This window comes from Nannospalax galili, unplaced genomic scaffold (genome assembly GCF_000622305.1).
Source record: "Nannospalax galili isolate Female #2095 unplaced genomic scaffold, S.galili_v1.0 scaffold829, whole genome shotgun sequence".
In the NCBI taxonomy this organism is placed as follows: Eukaryota; Metazoa; Chordata; class Mammalia; order Rodentia; family Spalacidae; genus Nannospalax; species Nannospalax galili.
In genome coordinates this window covers 3142300-3161657 of record NW_008360329.1, presented here as the reverse complement: position 1 = coordinate 3161657, position 19358 = coordinate 3142300, and the positions used below count along the sequence as shown (strand labels likewise).

Genomic DNA, 19358 nt, shown 5'->3' with positions numbered 1-19358 from the left:
CCCCCCGTTAAGCTCCTTCCTAGCAAGTTCCTCCTTTTTTTAATGTCATCTTTTGTTAGTTTTGTGTATTTTATTATTATTGTGACCTGCTAAGTTTATTAGGGTTGTATACATGAGCCTGGCTGGGAGGTTATTTGCTGGAGCATGGATAAGTTAGCAGTGGTTCCACCACTGAAGTAAGTGAGTCCTCCTTTCCCAGCAAACATTAACTACCAATAGCTCCTCAGGAAGAAATGGGGCCTCATGAGCCCCTTCCCCATCTGTGATGGACTGTTGATGGGTCCCATCTTGTACAGGTATTGTGTAAATAACCACAGCTGCAGTGAGTTCATGAGTAAAACGGCCATGTCATGTCTAGGATATAGTGTTTCACAGTACTCCTCCCCATCCACCAGCTCTTACATTTTCTTTCACTGCCCCGTCTTCCATAATGTTCCCTGAGCCATGGAGGGATGATACAGATGTCCTGTTTAGGGCTGAGTACTCAACAGTCACATATTCTCAGCACTTTGACCAGTTCTGAGTCTCTCTATTGACTGTTGCCACTGTAAAGAGAAACTTCTTTGGAAAGAAATTTTTAGCTAGTATGTTAAAGATTGGAATTTGAGTAGTATTCAGATCAATGCTATCATAAATGGGATACAAATTGATTTCTAGATCATTTTTAAGAAGGTCAGTAAGTATACCACTTCTTTTTCTTTTATGAACAATGATTATATATTTATGCAACATTTTTGGTGGTGAGCAAGTCAGGTATCTTCTCTTTCATCTTGGAGTATAGCAAGGAAGATCAAAATTTAATAGTAAATTTTAAATGTGATGTGTGGTACTAGAGAAATTGTATAGTACGAACGGAGTTATAGAAGGTCTTATATTATCTGGTCTAGTTTTGGAAATGTTCCACTTCATAGAATAGTTGAAAGCAGAATTCCATGCACTTACCTGTATGACTTCGTCTCTAGACAGACCAATTCTATCTTCTTAGAAACCTTGAATGGCTACCATGATAGACTTCTACAAATGCTACAGATGTCTGTAAAGTTTTTTAATCATGTTCTGCACTAAGAAAAATTTGATCACATGTTTTACTTTAAAAGATATATAAGTATGGTAGTATTTAATATGCACATTTTAAAGCATACCCCTCCACCCCACCCAAGTGGAGAAACTGCAGTGTGAGCTGCTTTCCTCTATGGGCCATCCTGGAGAGCACTGATCTTTCATTCTGCTTGTCCGCTCCCGTCAGGCCTGTTCGCTGTATTTAGTCTCTGTGGTCCTAAGTCTCCTGTATCATTTTTATGAACAGTCTCCCTTTTAACTTTCTATGTAAGTATTTCTTGTTTGCTTACTTAATTTCAGTCAATAACACTGCTTTCCTTCTGGTCTTCCTTAGTAGACATTGTAATAAGCCCCAGTACTGAGAGCACAAAAGGAGTTGCCTTGGTCTTGCTTTTTAGTACCACTCTGAACTACTGTTACATTAGAAATATTTGAAACAGGCTCCTGGATCGCAAGCTTGTCCATTCATTCCTCTTGTTCTTTAACATTAGCTTCCAGCTCTTCTCTTTCCCTTTATCCTCACCATCTTCACTTCCCAGCATCTTCATCAATATCACCAGTATTGTGACCACATAGTTTTTGATGTATTGACCTTATATTCTGCAACCTTGCTGTAGTCACTTATTAGTTCCAGGGGGTGGGGTTGGGTTTCAGGATCTCATGTAGTCTGGACTGGTGTTGGGGTTCTCTGTTATGCAAGTAGAAGTCTCTTCATGTCCGGATAGCTCACGAGCTCGGAAACCATGTGCTACAGATTCCTTCATAGCAGAGTACCTTCCTGGCATCCTCCCTGACTCTTCTTTTAAAGTGCTCACCACAAATACATGCCCTCCAGGTTTTAATCAGGCGTTGTCTGATAGCCTGATAGAAGCCCACCGCCCTATGTAAATGAGGCATCCTAAAAGTACCTATCAGCTAAGGCTTCTTCTGCTGTCTCTACACTATAAATAGTCCTAGTTTTACCCCAATAAAGTTGGAGCTGGATCACCTCACTCAGACTCGGAGCTGGATCACTTCACTCAGACTCGGAGCTAGATCACCTCACTCAGACTCGGAACTGGATCACTTAGACTTGGAGCTGGAGCTGAATCACTGAGATCTGAGCTGAGTCACTTGTCTTGAGCTGTAACACTAAATCCTGTGATCCAGTCTCCCCGGGGGATGCTATTCCTCCATTATTGGCCCACGGATACCCCAGCTTTCGCCGCCTCCGTGCCTCTTCCCTGTGGAGTTCATTCTCCAGGAACTCCGCAATCCTGAGGAAGGGTACAAGGGTGTAATAGAGGCAGGATTCCGACTAGATAATAATCTAGTAGCAGAGGAAGCTCTCCGCTCCAGAGAAGTGTGTAGCTATCAGCTACAGCCAGCATCAGAGAAGTCTGCGTATCTCCAGAGAGGCGCGGCCGGCCAGGCCCACCAGCAGCTAGCCAGCGGGACCAGAACCAGGGCGGGAGAGTGCACGCACACCTGACCCTGGGCCACATCCAGAGTGAGTGCGCCCGGGAACCCAGGCGCGCTCCCCACATCGCTTGCGGCCAGACTCACACCGGGACTAGCCAGGTGTGGCGGAGACCCCAGGGTGCCCGCACACACCACGCCGGGGGTCCAGCGACCCGCCCTATAGACTGGCCTTTAACTCATGGGCAAGGATGACCTTGAACTTCTGATCCTATTGTCTCCTCTCCCTGAGTTCTGGGATTACAAAGCATGTAACCCCACCCCCAGTTTTGTGTAGTGTGAGAATGGAACCCAGGGTATCATGCATGCTAGGCAAACACTCTTACCAACTGAGCTCCATTGGTAGTCCTGTTGATTTTTAAAAAGCTATTATTTTTTATGTGTCTGAGTGTATTGCCTGCATGTATGTAAGTGCACCCATGTTGTGCAGTGCCTGCAGAGGTCAGAAGAGGGCATCAGATCCCTGGAACTGGAGTTAAGGATGGTTGTTAGCCACCATGTGAGTGCTGGGAATCAAACCCCTGACTTCGGCAAGAGTAGCCAGTGCTCTTAACTGCCATCTCTCCAATCTTGTCCTGTTGATTTTTGAAAAATTTTTCTACATACATGATCATGCCACCTGCTAAGGATAATTTATCTCTTCCTTTCTAGTCTGCATATCTTTTGTTTGTTTTCTATTGTTTTGATTTTTCGTTGTTATTTTTGTCTTACTACATTAGTGAGGACTTGTATAATGTTGAACAGCATGTAAAGCGTGTGTCCATGCCTTCTTCCTGAGCTTAGTAGGAAAAGCTTCACATTTCTCTTCATAATTATGATAGCTGAATGACTTTTTTTGTATTCTTTATAAGGTTGAAAATCTTCCCTCTATTCCTAGTTTAGTGAGAGTGTTTATGAAAACTTAGCATTTGTTACATGCTTTTTCTGCAGCTGTTGATATGACCATGTGGTTTTACTTCTTTAGAATTTTCATGTAATGGGGTACATTAATTGATCTCCATATGTTGAATCTGTTAGGCCACCCTTGGGTTGTGAGGTGTATTTCTTTTTATATGTTACTGAATTTGGTTTGCCGATATTTTGCTGAAGACTTTTAAATCTGTGTTTATCAAAGACAGAGATTTGTAATTCTCTGTTCATTGTAATGCCCTTGTGTAGTTTTGGCATTAGGGTCATTTGGGAAGTATTCATTCCTTTTCTGTCTTCTGAGAGAAACTGTGGAAAGTTTGAATAATTTCTTCTTTAAATGTTTGGTAGAATTCACCAGTGAATTCACTGTGCTGGGTGCTTTCTGTTTTGGAAGGATATTAATCATTGGTTGAATTTCTTTAATAGGTATCAGCCTTGAATTGACTGTTTCTTCTTGTGTGTGTTTTGATGGATTGTGTCTTTCAAAGAATTGGTTCATTTTAATCCAGATTATCAAATGTGTGGGCATAGAGTTCTTCACGGTATTTCTTTCTTAACCTTTCGTGTCCTTGGGATCTGTAGTGATGGGTCATTCCCTCTTACATGTGGTTTCACTTTCTATGGTTTCTGTTCCTTGTGGTCAGTGAGAAGAAAGGTGAATACATTGTAATATTTTGAGTCAGAGACAGAGAGAGACAGAGAGAGACAGAGAGAGAGAGAATTCCCATGTTAGTTATTAAATTGTTATGATTGTTTTATTTTATTATTAATTTCTTACTGTGTCTATTTTTTTTTTTTTTTTTCGGTCTTTTTGAGACAGGGTCTCCCTGTAGCCCCAGCTGTCCTGGAACTCACTATGTAGACCAGACTGGCCTTGAACTCACAGAGATCCGCCTGCCTCTGCCTCTGCCTCCTGAGTGCTGGGATTAAAGGCATGAGCCACCACGCCCAGCTACTGTGTCTATTTTTAAAATTAGACTTTATCATAAGCATGTATCTATAGGAAAAAGCGTACATATTTAAGGTTTCGTGCTATTTGCAATTTTAAGCATCTGCCGGAGAGTCTTCCAATGCATCTTCCAGGATGCAGGTCCTGCTGTATTAGTGCTTTATGCCCCTCCTTCTCCATTTCTCTCCCTCTTTCACTCTCAACAGGGTCTCCCTTTAGTCCCAACTGGCCTGGAACTCACAATATAGACCAGGCTGGCCTTGATCTCACAGAGATCTGCCTCTCTTTGCCTCCTGAGTGCTGGGATTAAAGGCATGTGCCATCATACCCAGCTCCTCTCTCTTTTTAAGTAAAAAAAATTTTTTTTTACTTGTATGTGTGTGCATATGTCTGTGTGAGTGTATGTCATGTGTGTTCAGGTGCCCACAGAGGTCAGAAGAGGGCACTGATTCCCTGGAACTGGAGTTACAGGCAATTGTGAGCCTCCTGACATGGATACTGAGAACCAAACTCTGGTCGTCTAGAAGAGCAGCAAGTGCTCTCGAGCTTTTCTCCAGCCTCTACCCCCTTTTCTTGGTTAGCCTGACTAAAGTATTATAAAATTTATTGATCTTTTTAAAAAAACAGATTTTGATTATGTTTTTAAAATCAACTTCCTGTTTTCAGTTTCATTGCTTTGGAGTCTAATTTTAATTTTTCTTCTGTTTACTTTAAAGTTAAATTTTGAAGGTGGAAGCTTAGGTGACTGATTTGGGAGCTTTCTACATGCCTCATGTATGTATTCAATACTATAAGAGTCTAAGCACTGTTTTCACAATCTTTTTAAATTGAGCTTTTGCAATTTCATACAACAGTTCTTAAGCAAATTTAGACTCCCCCCTCGTCCATCCATTTTCATAAGTTCTGTTTTTATTTTAAGCTACTTCAAAGCATTCTATATTTTTCTTGAGAGTTCTACCGTTTCATGTGTATAGAAAGGTATAGTTTACTATCTAAGTACTTTGTAAGTTTTAAACTATTTTTTCTGTTATCTTTAGTTTAATTCTGTTATGGTCTGAGATTAAACACTGTATGATTACCCTTCCTCCCTCTGTCTCTCCCTCTCTCTCTCCCTCCCTTCCTGTCTTTCTCTTGGTGGGTGTATGTGATGCTGGGTTCATACCCAGGGTCTCACGAATGCTAGGCAAGCATTCTGCCACTGGTCGACATCCCCCACTAATCACTGTTCTTTCAAATGGTGGTTTATGATCCAGAAGATGATCTGATTTGGTGACTGTTCTGTGTGAGCTTTCTTCCAGTGGCCTTGTTCAACAATAACGCGTCAGACTCCAGAATATGTATTCTTCTGTTGTACAATAAGATAATCCAAGAGTCCATTATTGATTGGCTGTTGGTGTTGAGTTCTACCATAGATGCATGACTTTCTGTTTGCTGGATCTGTCCATTTCTGATAGTGGGGTGTTGATCCCTGACTGTGCTAGTGGCTTTGTCTATTCCTCATAGGTCTGTCAAGCTTTTACCTCTTACATTTTTATTTTCTCTTGTTATATGCACACCCACTAAAGAGTGTTAGGTCTACTTAGAGAAGGGAGCCCTTCATCATTAGTGATAGAGAAACAGAAGTTTTTATTTTACATACACTCACTCCTTTTCCGGTGTACTCTTTTTTTAAAAAAAATATAGATCCAAGTTTCTGACCTTTACAATTTTCCTTCTCTCTGAAGAATTTCTTTTTACCTTTCCTGTGAGGCCTACTTGGCAGCAGATTCCCTCAGTAGTTTTTTTTTTTTTTCTTTCTGAGAATATCTTTTTTTCTTTTCACATTTTCAGACATTTTCCTTCACCTTCTTTCTTACATTTATTTTGAGAAGTTACAGTTCTTATCTTTATTCCTCTATAAGTAATGTGCATCATTCTCCCACCCCCACCCCGCCCTGGCCTGGTTAGCTTCTTTTAGGATGTTTTTTCTTTGTTTTTTCCCTAGTGATGTGGGGTAGTGTTTTTGACCCCTTTCCTGTGTGTGTACACTTGCACACATGTCACACATGTGGAGGTCAGAGGACAGTTTTGGGGAGGCAGTTCTCCACTTCCACCTTGGTAGGGCCAGGTCTCTCATTTAGCCACTGCACTGTGTACTCCAGGGTGACTGGCCCTCGAGGATCAGGGAAATTCCCTTGCCTTTCCCTTCCATTTTGCCACAGGGTGCTGACATTACAGAAGTGCACCACTACATCTGGCTTTTTATGTGGGTTCTGGGGATTAAACTCAGGTCATTAGGCCTTGGTAAGTGCTTTTAATCATTGAGACATCTCCCTAGCCCTGCCCTGACCTCCTTTTTCTTTCTTTATCACTGTGTTTCCTCTTACATCTCCATACCCCTTTCCCAGTCATCTCTTTTTCAGTCATTTTACAGTTTCTACTGAAATGCCCTCAAACACAGGTTCTTTCCAATCTATGTCCAGTCTACCACAGGCCCACCAGACGCAGTCTTTATTCTGCTATAAGTAGTTGTGATTCACAGCATTTCCTTCTTTGTTCTTTCCTAGAAAAACTCCGTTTTTCTCTTGCATTTTGCATTTGTTCTCCACGTTGTCTACTGTGCCCATTGGAGCTCATTAGCATCTTTGTTTTGGCTTTCCTACCTGGCAATTCCAACATCCCTGCCATATTGGAACCTGTTTCTGATGGTTCTTTCTCTTTTGACTGTTCTCTTGCCTTTAGTATGCCTTGTGATTTTCTTGATAGGTGGGTATGATGTACTGGCTAGATTAACTGCTTTATGTGTTAAGTAAGCATTAAGTAAGGTGATGGGAGGGACAGCATTTCTTGTCCTGTGGTGAGTCTCAGTCTTGTAGTAAGCCTTTGCGTCTGCTGGAAACCTCACATGTGCTTCTTGGGTTCTTCCCTTTCCATGGGACAAGATGGCTGCAGCCTGCTGGACTTGGCCACTTCCCTTCCTTCAGGTCAGTTAGGACCAGCTCCTTATGCTGTGGGTTTGTCGTCATATCTGGTTAAGTAACTGAATGTGAGTTGGGGTCACACAACTGAATTTGGGGGTTGTGAAAATTTTAGCAGTAATAAGAGATTTCTGAATGTAATGTGAATGTCCTTTATGAAAAAGTCAATTAAAAATAAGCATAGTAAGTTTGAGGTACTTGGTGGCAGTGCTTATCTGTACTGCATTGTGCAACCTCACCATAGCCTTGGGTTTTTAATACACAGCATGCATTGCATGGTGTGCAGTCTGCATGGTGTTTTACCATGCAACAAATGCCAGTGAATGTCACCTAAAAACACCTTGCCTCAGATTTGAGATTATCATGCTATGAATTCCAGTGGTGTTTTTGTTGTTGTTGTTGTCGTTGTTTTTTACCATATACACAGTTTTCTATTCTCATAGAAACATAATGGTTTAATTAAGGACTTACGTGCAAAGTTAAACTTGTTCCTTGTACTGCACTGTCTTCCCCCTTTTCTGTGATTCCCCCTTTCCCTGAGTTCTAGAGTGCTGTACTACTACTGGGTAAATATCTCAGCATCCTTTCTTCAGAATAAGCCCTGTCTTGTCTGCCTCCTGCCTATTGGGGGAGCTTCCTAACAGCTGACCCTCCTATTTTCTGTCTCCTTCTCGTGTGTCTTGCATACTGCTGACAAAGCTTTTTTTTCAATGAACTGGTGCTATCACTCCATTCATTGGAATCCTCTTGATTCCCAACTCCTTACAGAGTTTAAGCCACTGAGCCTGGGGTACAAGACTTTTCTCACTCAAGTGTGAGTACCTAATACTTTCAGCAGCTTTTTGGAACCTGAGCTCTGTTGGCATGTTGGTTTAACTCTCAGTTCCTTTACTGTTTCACATAATACATGTTAAGGTACTTATTACTGTTTTGGTTGCTGTGACCAAATTCAAGACAAGAAGCCATTAAGGAAGTGCTTATACTGGCTCACAATTTGAGGGATACAGTCCATGATGGGGTGGATGGCATGGAGGCAGAATGGAAGCAGAGAGCCTACAGGAAGTGGGGCTGGGCTAGAAAACATCCGATGCCTTCCTCCAATGACCCACTTCCTCCAGCAAGGCTCGACTTCCTAGAGGTTCCACAACCTTCCAAAGCAGTACCTCTTGCAGGGACCAAGTGTCCAAACACTTGAGCCTTTGGGGAATATTCAGACCACAAGAGCATTCAACACACAGTATGTATTTGAGGAATGAATGAATGAAACCTGTCCTATTCCCGGTATCTGTAATCCCTTTACCTACCTCCTTTTTATCTAGATAGCCCTCTCCAGTTTTCAGTCTGCAAAGGAAGAAAATAAAACAGAATAGGAAATCTGAACTCTAATCAATTCCTTTTACCCCCCCCCCTTTTTTTTTCCTAGCACAGAGTCTCACTCTATAGTCTAGGCTAGCCTGGAACTCAGTAAGATGCCCAGACGGGCATCGAACTCATGACATTCCTCTTGCCTCCAACTCCGTAGTGCTGAGATTCCAGGCCTGAGTCATCATGCCCAGCTCTATAACCACCTCTTCAAGAAAGCAGTCCATTCCAGGGTCCCTGCATTCCCTCTCACAGCTCTGTGGATGAGCTTTGTGGTGATGCTGTCTATCACTGGACACCGAGCTCTGTGAGGCAGACCCCGCTAGTCTTGGGGGCTGCATCAGCAACCACAGAGCTAACAGTTTTGGTTTAGACACTAAACAAGACTCCCTATTGTCAGAATGTATTGTGGAAATTGCTACATTTGATATTTTTAGAAGTCACTTGACAAGTAAATGAGTATAGCTTGGCTTATGCCCTAGGAATTGAGAGATGATTCTAGATTATGAGATTTTTACCTGATTATCTAAAATATATAATGAATATGCAATTTAGGAACAAATTTATGTGTTAGTCCAGGAGTCTTAAGCTTGTGGGAAATCCTTTCTCATTCACTGAAACACATTTGACTCCATAGTAAAATGTGATGGAGGCAAAAATAACAGAACATAAAGCATTAACATTTTTTCTACTTGATTTTAAAAATAATTACAGTTTTATAAAGTATATAATAAATATTTCTTAACAGATTTACTAAAAACATCTTAAGGGAACCTTTATAGAACTTTTTTTTTTTTGGTCTTTTTGTAGCCCCAGATGGCCTGAAACTCACTATATAGACAAGGCTGTCTTTGAACTCACAGAGATCTCCCTGCCTCTGCATTCCGAATGCTGAGATTAAAGGCATGTGCCACCACACCTGGCTTTAACTGTGTGTGTGTGTGTGTGTGTGTGTGTGTGTGTGTGTGTGTGTGTGTGATGTGCAAGTACATGCAGATGTGGAGGTCAGAGGCTAACTTGTTGGAATTTGTTCTCTCCTTCTATCGAGTAGGCTTAAGGGATCAAATTCAGGTTATCAGGCTTGGGTCACACAGGCCAGGGGAATCTTCTTTAAAGAATACTACTTCCCAAGCTGGAGGGAGAAGCACCACTAACTGTCACACCAATCTTACCCCAAGCATCTTTTCACAGTCACGAAGGAGATTGTGGCATTGTAGGAAGAGGCCTATTGATTCATGAGTTATCTTTAGTAGATGCTTAACTTCTGAATGTTCTTGTTTTAATTGAACTGTGGCTCCAATGAGTCAGCTGAAAGAAAATTAATAAAAATAGAGGAAGCCTGGTAGGTGGACGCACAGAAGTGGATTATGGGGGCTGCAAATGCTGTGAGATGCCACACTCATATCTGTCTGCTCCAGCTGCTCTGGTGGTGGCTGCTGGGGATGGTTAGAGAGGCAGTGGCTGCTCATGTTTCCCGTGCCTTACTTGGTTTTGATACTACATTGCCTCTAGAGGGCAATTCAGAGCTGCGCCAGTGCTGGGCCTCTAGGATGTGCTTTTATCCCCCTTGTTTTTCTAGAAGTAAGAAAAACTGTCTTTTAAGATATTTGTTTAAGGAGCTTTAATATTATACTCTGTGGAATTATAAACCAGTGTCATAGCTCATGGGATGTGTTCCTGGTCACCCTGGCATCTTGGTCCACTGATGTCTTTGGTTTATATTGACTCTTCTGTACTAAGGAGACCTTTCCAGTATGTCACTTTCTACTGAAATAAATTTACCATATTCTCCCTCTAGCACCTGAGAAGCTCAGCATCAGCCAGCTTTGTTGTGCTTTTTTTCCTGAAGCAGAGCTCGTAAACTTGTGGCCCATGAGCCACATTCAATTTTTTGTCTCACTTGTAAAATGGGGCATTTATTTATTTATTTTTCTTTTTCAAGATGTAAGCATTTCAAAGAGCTGAGTGTTAGGAGCAGCCTCCCTCCAGACTGGCATGTTCTCCTGGGTGCCCAGCCCTCACAGGGTCTGGCATTGTAGTTTGTAAGTTTCAGTAACACAGACATTAAAGTTTTGTGACAAATGTAGTCGTATAGTTTAAAACACAAATGTCCCATTGAATGATTAATAATCCTTGAGTAATATGAAAGATAATTTAAAATTCAGGATGTAGGCACTCATATCAAATTATTAATATTCTGTGATTTGTTCTCACAAATAGAAATGTTGTACTTAGTTTGCACCAAGTATACCTGTACCACCCCATATACAAGTTAAAGATGACTAGAAACCAAAAATCTGTATTCACACATTTCTGAAAAAGCATGGGTTTAGAAAAAAAAATTAAGAAGAAGAGTACTTTTACTGCATCCTGTGTCCAACCCTACTTTCAAGCAAAGTCCTTCTGTAAAAAGACTCCTAGAAAGTGGGCAGCACAAAATGGTGAGTCAGTTTTCCTTTGGAATTTTATGCAAGGAAAAAAGAGGGATATGAAAACAAATTTAGTTAGTTTAAAATTATTCTATAATAAGAACTGATGTGCAGGCCGATCATTGTGCTAGCAGGCCTTTAGTGCTTCTCTTGGAATATGCAGTCACATGTATATTAGGTGAAGTTGCTCTCACTGCGCTGGAATGGGAAGGCAGTTTTGCAGATGGTGAGTGTTGGGTGTGAAGTCGCTGATCTCCTTGGATGTGCTTCTCAGGAGAAGCCCACGCTCTGACGGTGTCACCCATGTTCAGGGAAGTGTTGTGTACTTGCCAACTCTCCTGCCTTCCTCACCCGCGTGGGCTTTTGAGACTCCTCTGGTCTCTTGGAGAAGGCAAGGGAGGAAAAGGAAGTGAAAGGAAGTAACTGGCTTTAAAGCAAAATTCCACTTTAATTCTGATATTAATGCAACAAAATGTAAATGTGCAGAAAGCTAGTTTTAAAAGTTTCCCCTTGGGGCTGGAGAAATGGCTCAGCGGTTAAGAACACTGGCTGTGCTTGCAGAAGACCCACATTCAAATCTGAGCACCCACATGGCAGCTCACAACTGTCCAAAACACCAGTTCCAGGGGATCCAACAGCCTCTTCTGTCTTCTGCGGGCATTGCACGACAAAGGTGCACTTAGCTACATGCAGGCAATACACGCATACACATAAATATAATAAATAATATATATTTTTTAAGTTTCCTCTCAAAGTCTCTGTTGCACTTACCATCGTTTCGAATGAGTTTCGTGAATATAAACATTTCTTTTCATCTTTAGGAGTCTCCAAAAAATGTGGAATCCTTTGCTTCCATGCTGAGACACTCTCCACTGACACAGATGGGGCCTGCTAAGGACAAACTGGTCATTGGACGGATCTTTCATGTTGTGCAGGATGATCTCTACATAGATTTTGGCAGCAAGTTTCACTGTGTATGTAAAAGACCAGAAGTGGATGGCGAGTAAGTAGAATCATTTCCTAGTGGTTTTAAAATTTCCATAGGGCTGGCAAGATGGCTCATTTGGTAAAGTGCTGAAGACCTGGATTTGATCCCTAGAAGCCCATAAAAAGACACATGTGGTACCTAACACTTGTAATCACAGTGGTGGGGAGGCAGAGACAGGTAGATCTCTAAGGCTCACTAACTGGGGCACTCCAGGCCGCTGAGAGACCCTGTCACAGAAAAGAAGAGCAATATGTAAAGAACAACACCCAACATTGACTTCATGTGCACAATTACCTCTATACACATACATATACACGAATATACATACACATACATGCCAAGTGTTCATAAAGGTTGATGTACTCAAAGTTTTTTTTTTTAACTTTGTTTGTTCTTTGACAATTTCATACATAGACATGATGCATTTTGATTACTCTCTTGCTTACTGTCTTATCTCCTTCCCATCTCTATCAACACCTCCTCCTCTCTGCCAGTCTCTTTCTCAGATTCATGACTTTTGTTTTTGTCGTGTAAAGATTTAGTTTAACCAGGGCCATCTGTGTGACCGTTGGATTGGAACTATCCACTGGAGTTTGATGGGATCATCAGTAGATACACAACTGAAGGCATTGCCCCCTCTTCTCCCTCAATCTGCCAGTAGGAAATAGTTCAGCAGCGAGGGATAGGACCCCCTAAGCCCCTCTTCTATCTGTGCCTGACTGCTGCTGGACCCATTCTTGTGCAGGCCCAGTGCAGGTACTCACAGCTGCTGGGAGTTCCTGGCTATAAAGAACTGTGTCTACCCAGAAGATGGCATTTCTTAGCTTTTCTCCCTATCTTGTGACTTTTACATTCTTTCTCCCTACTCTTCCAGAATGTTCCCTGAGCCTTAGAAGGGGTGGTATAGATGTCTTTTTAGGACTAAACACTGAACTGCCATTTATTCTCAGCACCTTGTGTGTAGCCTTGGGTCTCTGCATTCACCAGGTAATTTTTTTTTTAATGACAATATATTATTTCTTATGGTAATGCTATTAGACAAAAACTCTGAACTCCTCAAAACTACTTATTTGTTATGTTAGGTCACAATCATGCCTCCTCAAAGCAAGGACAATTGTAAGGAAGATAGAAATGGTTATTCTGATAGTACCACTCCACACCACAGAATGGATTTTTGTCATATGCTGTCCAGGCCCTCTTGCCTGTGACCTTCCTTCCCTCTTCTCTAGTCCAGCGTCTTGTCACTCTTCTCAAGGACACGTCCCCATTCTGCCTTTTTGTGGTCCTTTCCTCTACCCCACAGGATTCTGGTGCTGTATATTTTCTTTGACTATTTTATATTTCTTCAGGGTTATTATTTCCTATTTATATAAGCAGGACACATTCTGTTTATAGTCTGTATGGGTGAAGATGTTTATGAATTTAAATATACATTTGGGAAGGCCCTGAGGGATCAGATTTAGGAGTAGAGTATCAGGATTAAAGGACCAACACTAAGATTCTGAGGTGAGAAAACAACAATCAGCAAGAGAGAAGTGATTTTTTTCATATCCATATTTACTATGCAGTTTTTAGATTTCAATATTTATGCTATCAAGTATCTTATAGCTGATGATATATCAATTTAATTGGTAGTGTCTTTTCCTTAACAGTACATAAAATGATGAATCTAGCAATCAGTGACATCTAAGGATGAATTTCAATGATTACAAACTTTGTGAGACTGGGCAGATGACTCAGTGGATAAGGCTCTTGCCACACAAGTGTGAGGACTAGAGGTCAGGGCTCCAGAAGCCACGTAAATTCTGGGATGGTATGATGGACTTCCCAGGTCCCAGCCCATGGGAGGCAGAGACAGGAATCCTTGGAGCACGTTAATTAGCTAGACTAGCGGAATAGGTGGAGTCTGGATTCAAGCAAGAAATTCTGCCTCAGCATATTAGGTGGAAAGTGAGTATGGTGCCTGATGTCAGTCTCTGGCTTACATACATGCTTGCACACTTGCACACACACCAGAAGTACACCTGGGGGAAAAGTTTATGATGAAAAATGAATTAGGGGCTGGGGAGGTGGCTCAGTGGCTGAAGCTCTGGCCTCCAAGTAGCGAGCCTGAGGACCAGAGTTTGGATCCCCAGAGCACACAAAATGCTGAGTGGGTGTGGCGGCCTGCCTGTAATCCTAGCATTTGGAAGGTGGAGACAGGAGCCCCTGCAAATGCTGACTACTAGACCAGCCATATCAGCAAGCTCTGGGTTCAGTTGAGAGGCTTGGCTAGCTAGACCAGCCATATCAGGAGGTTCTAGGTTCAATTGAGAGGCCTTGTCTCAATGAATAAGGTGAAGAGTGACCAAAGGGCTCCTGATACTAGCCTTGGACCACCACAGTCACATGTGTGTACACGTGTGCCCATACATGGAAACATACCACACATATACACATGAAAAAATGGATTCTGTTGTGGAAATAAGGAGAAAATCTTCTGGGCCTATGAGAATGAGTTGCCACTTCCTGAGAACTCTGGGTGTGTAAAGTGTAAATGATAGCTGGGCTCACTCAGTTAAGGAATCTATGCTTGTTCTACCTGAGCGAATAGGGCCTGACAGAGTTAATGGACTGCTTATTTCTTCAGATCAGTGATATCTGAGTAAATATTTAGGACTGAATTTTGATTTTTAAAAAAGGCCCAAATTTGCCAATTCTGGAGTGTCAAATACTCCCTTCATGGCCAATTTCAAGTTACCAGTGTTGTGTCCTGAATGTGTAGCTGGGAAGATGTGGATAGTGGACTCTCAAAAGATAGTGTGAACCACTCCTTTGCCTCAGATGTTCAGGTGTACACTGTTTAATTACAGTGAGTGCTGTAAGCCGGCTGAGACCTAGGAGGAAGAACAGACTGCTTACACTCTCTGGCATGGGAGGTACAGGCTCAGACAAATGTGAAAACAAACACAGTCAAAAGTAGTAAGACCTAAAGAAACAGCAAAGTTGGCTGTATCTGCCCATCCAGATTTCAGCACTGCAATGTGTATACAGACTGAAGGGTTATTGCATGTGAGTGTTCAGAACATGAACGGCATATGGGAGACAGATGCTCCTATTTTTATTTTGTTACTGAAATTTTGATAGCCTTATGATGATTTCCCTTAGGAGTTCCTCTTGAGGAGGGTTTATAGAGGGGCAGGTATGAATGTATGTAGTTATACCCCCAGAGAGACATCCTGAGCCTCTGTCAGCAGAAGAGGCAGCAGGTCATTTTTCATTACTAGAAAGTATATCCATAATTTAAAAATGAATGGTGGACATGGTGGCATATGCCTTTAATCCCAGCCCTCAGGAGGCAGAGGCAGGCAGATCTCTGTGAGATGGAGGCCAGCCTGGACTACATAGTGAGTTCTAGGTGGTCTAGGACTAGGGAAACCCTGTCATAAAAAAACAACCAACAACAACAAAACATAATTTTAAAATGAAATGCAGTTTTATTTTACACAAGAAACTCCTCTTGTCTGGGATGCTTTTATCGAGCTCTCATAGATGCAGCCCAGTCATAGGAGTCCGCCCATTACTCTTCCAGGTTGACCTGATGCAGCCCATCAGGTATTGGCTTTATAAAGTCACGTTTATAGACAGGATAGCCACCTACTCCATCAAGTTTATTCTCACTTGTGTGGTGTTTTTTGTTTTAGTTTTTTTTGTTGTTGTTGTTGTGTTTTTGTTTTTGTTTTCTTTTTTCTTTTCAAGACACTGTCTTATGTAGCCCTCACTGGCCTAGAACTTGGGGCAACACTGTGCTTCTGCTTTCTTTCAAGTGCTGGGATTATATGTGTACAGCACAAAACCTGGCACTCTTTAAACACTTAAGTATCAAGTTTTGTTGGTATTTTTTGCTGATACTTATTCGTTTATGAATATTGTTTTCTCTAAAATTTTATTGTTTTCGTTTAAAATTTTACAGTATCAGTTTTGTAATTATGCCATTTTCTTAAACATAAGAGCTCCTTGAATATACTGTTTCAGAATTTCAGATTTAATTGCAAATTTTAAATGTCGGTATTTGAGGTTAGATATTTCTCTATTGAGTACTATAGTATGATTTGAACTTTCTTTATAGTATAGTGTGAAATAGTTAAATGTTAGAATCTGTTGCAACATTCATTAGATCTTAGAGTTTCATTTAAACCTATCTACACACCCCATGTGCACATATTCTATCCCAGAAATGACTGCTTGCAATCTCTGCTTCTACCTGTCTTCTCCCGGTGAAACGGCCTGTTTTTGGAAGAGAGCGGATGAACGGTTCATAGTAATTTTTCAAATACGATCTCTAATTCTTGGAGCAGTTGTTATTTTAGGGTTGGATTAGTTACTTTTCTGTTGCTGTAATAAAACACCAAGACCAAGGAAACTTAGAGAAAGAAGAGTTTATTTGGCTTATGGTTCCAGAAAGTTAAGAATTCATCAGGGAGGCATGGCAGGAGGCAGCCAGAGAAGCAAGGGCACACTCCCATGTTTAAGCAGGCACAGGAAGTGAAGAGAGACTAGGAGTAGGGCAGGACTCTGAACTCCAAAGCCCACACTCAGTGCCCTGCTTGCTCCAACTAGGAAGTAAACCTCCATAAACAGTGTCACCAACTGGGACCATGTATTCAAATACTTAAAGCCAATTGAGCACATTCTCATCTAAACCACCCCAAGAATCTTTATCTTTCTTCCTTCCTTTCTCTCTCTCTCTCTCTCTCTCTCTCTCTCTCAAAAGCAACCTTAGTCTTTCTCTCTCTCTCTCTCTCTCTCTCTCTCTCCCCCTCTCTCTTTCTCTCTCTCCTTTCTGTTTTTAATCTTTTTTTTTTTTTCTGTTTTCTTTTTGGTTTTTATTTGAGACAGAGTCTCCCTGTAGTCCCAGCCAGCCTGGAACACACTATGTAGACCAGGCTGGCCTTGAACTCAAACTCACACAGATCTGCCTGCCTCTGCCTCCCAAGTGCTGGGATTAAAGGCATGTGCCACCACACTTGGCCTTCTTTATTCTAGCTTTAGGAGTTAAATGTTTGCACCTGTTTATTCTATAGTTATCTGCAGTAGCTGTCTCTTAGCACCTATTTCCATGAACCACCAGCCTGTCCAAGATCTAGCTACCATCCCTAGAAATAGCTACATGACCTCCAAGAATTCACATAACCAATGCATTCATGAGTGAAGATCAGGAAGCCATGGAGCCATGATGGATGGGGTGCTCTGCTCACCTGTGTGCTTATCTGTTTATCATTATCTGTGTGCTCATCTGTTTATTCAGGTACTTACTGGACCTCTTCAATCTGTCAGGCACTGTTGATAGGACTCATGAGAAAAAACATATTCTCTAGCTTCATGAAGGGACTGTTCTATCTAATGGGAGAAGAGGAATATATAGCAAATAAACATTTAAAACATTTATTATTTTTATTTTATGTGTATGAGTGTATTGCCTGCATGTATGTGAGTACACCCGTGTCATGCAGTGCTGTGAAAATCAGAAGAGGGCTTCGGATTCCCCTGGAACTGGAGTTAAGGACAGTTCATAGCCACCGTGTGGGTGCTGGGAACTGAACCTGGGTCCTCTGCAAGAGCAGTCAGTGCTCTTAACCACTGAGCAGTCTCTCCAGCTCCTGCAAATAAACATTTAAATTAGTTTAAAATAGGGGCTAGAGAGATGGCTCGGCAGTTAAGAGCATTGGCTAGTCTAGCAGAGGATCTAGGTTTGATTCCCAGCACCTACATGGTGGCTAACAACCATCAGTAACTCCAGTTTGAAGGGATCTGTTGCCTTTCTGACTTTTGCAGGCATTGCATGCACATGATGCACTTACATACGTGTATGCAAAACACTCATACGCATAAAATAAAAATAAATTTAAAAATTTTTTAATTAATTTAAAATAGGGGTAACCATACAAGTAAAAAGAGATAATATAGTAACAAAAATAACAGCAATCAGAAAAAGCCTTTGATTGTAAATGTGAAATTCCATTAAAACATCTTTAAAAAAATGATAGCCAGAAGTCAAAGCCTAAAGTCTGTTTCTTCTTTTTCTGTGGACCAGAAATGTTACTCTAAGTGTGCCCAGTGGAATAGTTCAGCTCAGCTAATATTTAACCTGGAGAGTTTGATTATTTTTTCCTACCTACCTATAATGTGACTCCTTGGCAACACTGCATTGTTTTTAGGAAAAAAACTTTAAGTTTGAATATTCCTTGTCCAGTTTTTATTTTATCATGAAGTTTCCTATCATCCACAGAGTATTTAGTAAGTCTCTTGATTTGTATGTGTGGACATGTTCTTCCTAAAACTCTTCTTTTAGTTTGTCATAGCTATCTGTCACATAGGCTTTGAAAATACTGTAGAAAAGTATCAGACCAGCATAGTTACTGTTTCATTCAATTTTTTTTTTTAACTTCTATTCAAAACAAAACATGTGGGTGGGAGGCTTCTTTATGCAAGTGGTGGCCTGGTGTCTGTTACTAGTGCAAAGATGACAGCCCTGAATGGCAATAATAGAGAGCTCTGGCCTAGCAGTTTCTCTTACCCCTTTATTGTACCTGTAAGTTTAGATGATGTGGCTAGATATAGCAGTTACTAGGCAGATCTTTGCACTCTACCTCCACAATGTCAGTGCTCTGGTGGCACAGACTCTGGGAGGTTGAATCTCTTCCTGTTATGATACATTTTAAGTCACTATAAATAACACATGAGTATTTACCTAACTTATAAATCAGCTGCAGCCAGGCCTTTTTTTCCCTCTCTCTTTCAGTTCCTTTAGGGAATAATTTTTATCTTCATTGAGACTTTTATTTTTAGTGCTGGCAACCACTCTAGGCTTGTACTTGCTAGGCAAGCACTGAACGATTGAGCCACCTCCCAGCCCCTTCATTCAGATGTCTGGTGTGGCTGAGTTCATTCTGCTGTAGGACAATTTGAAGAATAGCTAAATATTGTGAGAAGTAGCTAAAATTTAGTGAAATGCCTAGTTTAGCCAAGTGGTTAATTTTTTCCATTATTTTAATAAGCAATTTAATGATATTTCAGACATTAAGAAAACCGATAAGGATTAGAAATAATTTTGGTTACCTCAGTATTCCAGTTAGCTAAAGAATATTCTTTAATAAACTCTGTAGCTTTTGTTTTATTTTGGGTTTCTTGGTTTTTGAGACAGGGTATCAGTGGTGATCCTCCTGCCTTAGCCTCCAAGGTTCTGGGATTACGGGTATGTGCCATCA

At 41.2% G+C, this 19358-nt stretch overlaps 1 protein-coding gene across 1 annotated transcript in view; it reads left to right on the top strand.

Moving 5' to 3' along the window:
- Positions 1-19358, top strand: part of Mrps28 (mitochondrial ribosomal protein S28) — a 145999-nt gene that overhangs the window by 25782 nt on the left and 100859 nt on the right. Inside the window, exon 2 of the mRNA XM_008826062.3 lies at positions 11945-12126. Coding sequence (XP_008824284.1) covers positions 11945-12126 — 182 coding nt within the window. The remainder of the gene's footprint in view (positions 1-11944; positions 12127-19358) is intronic.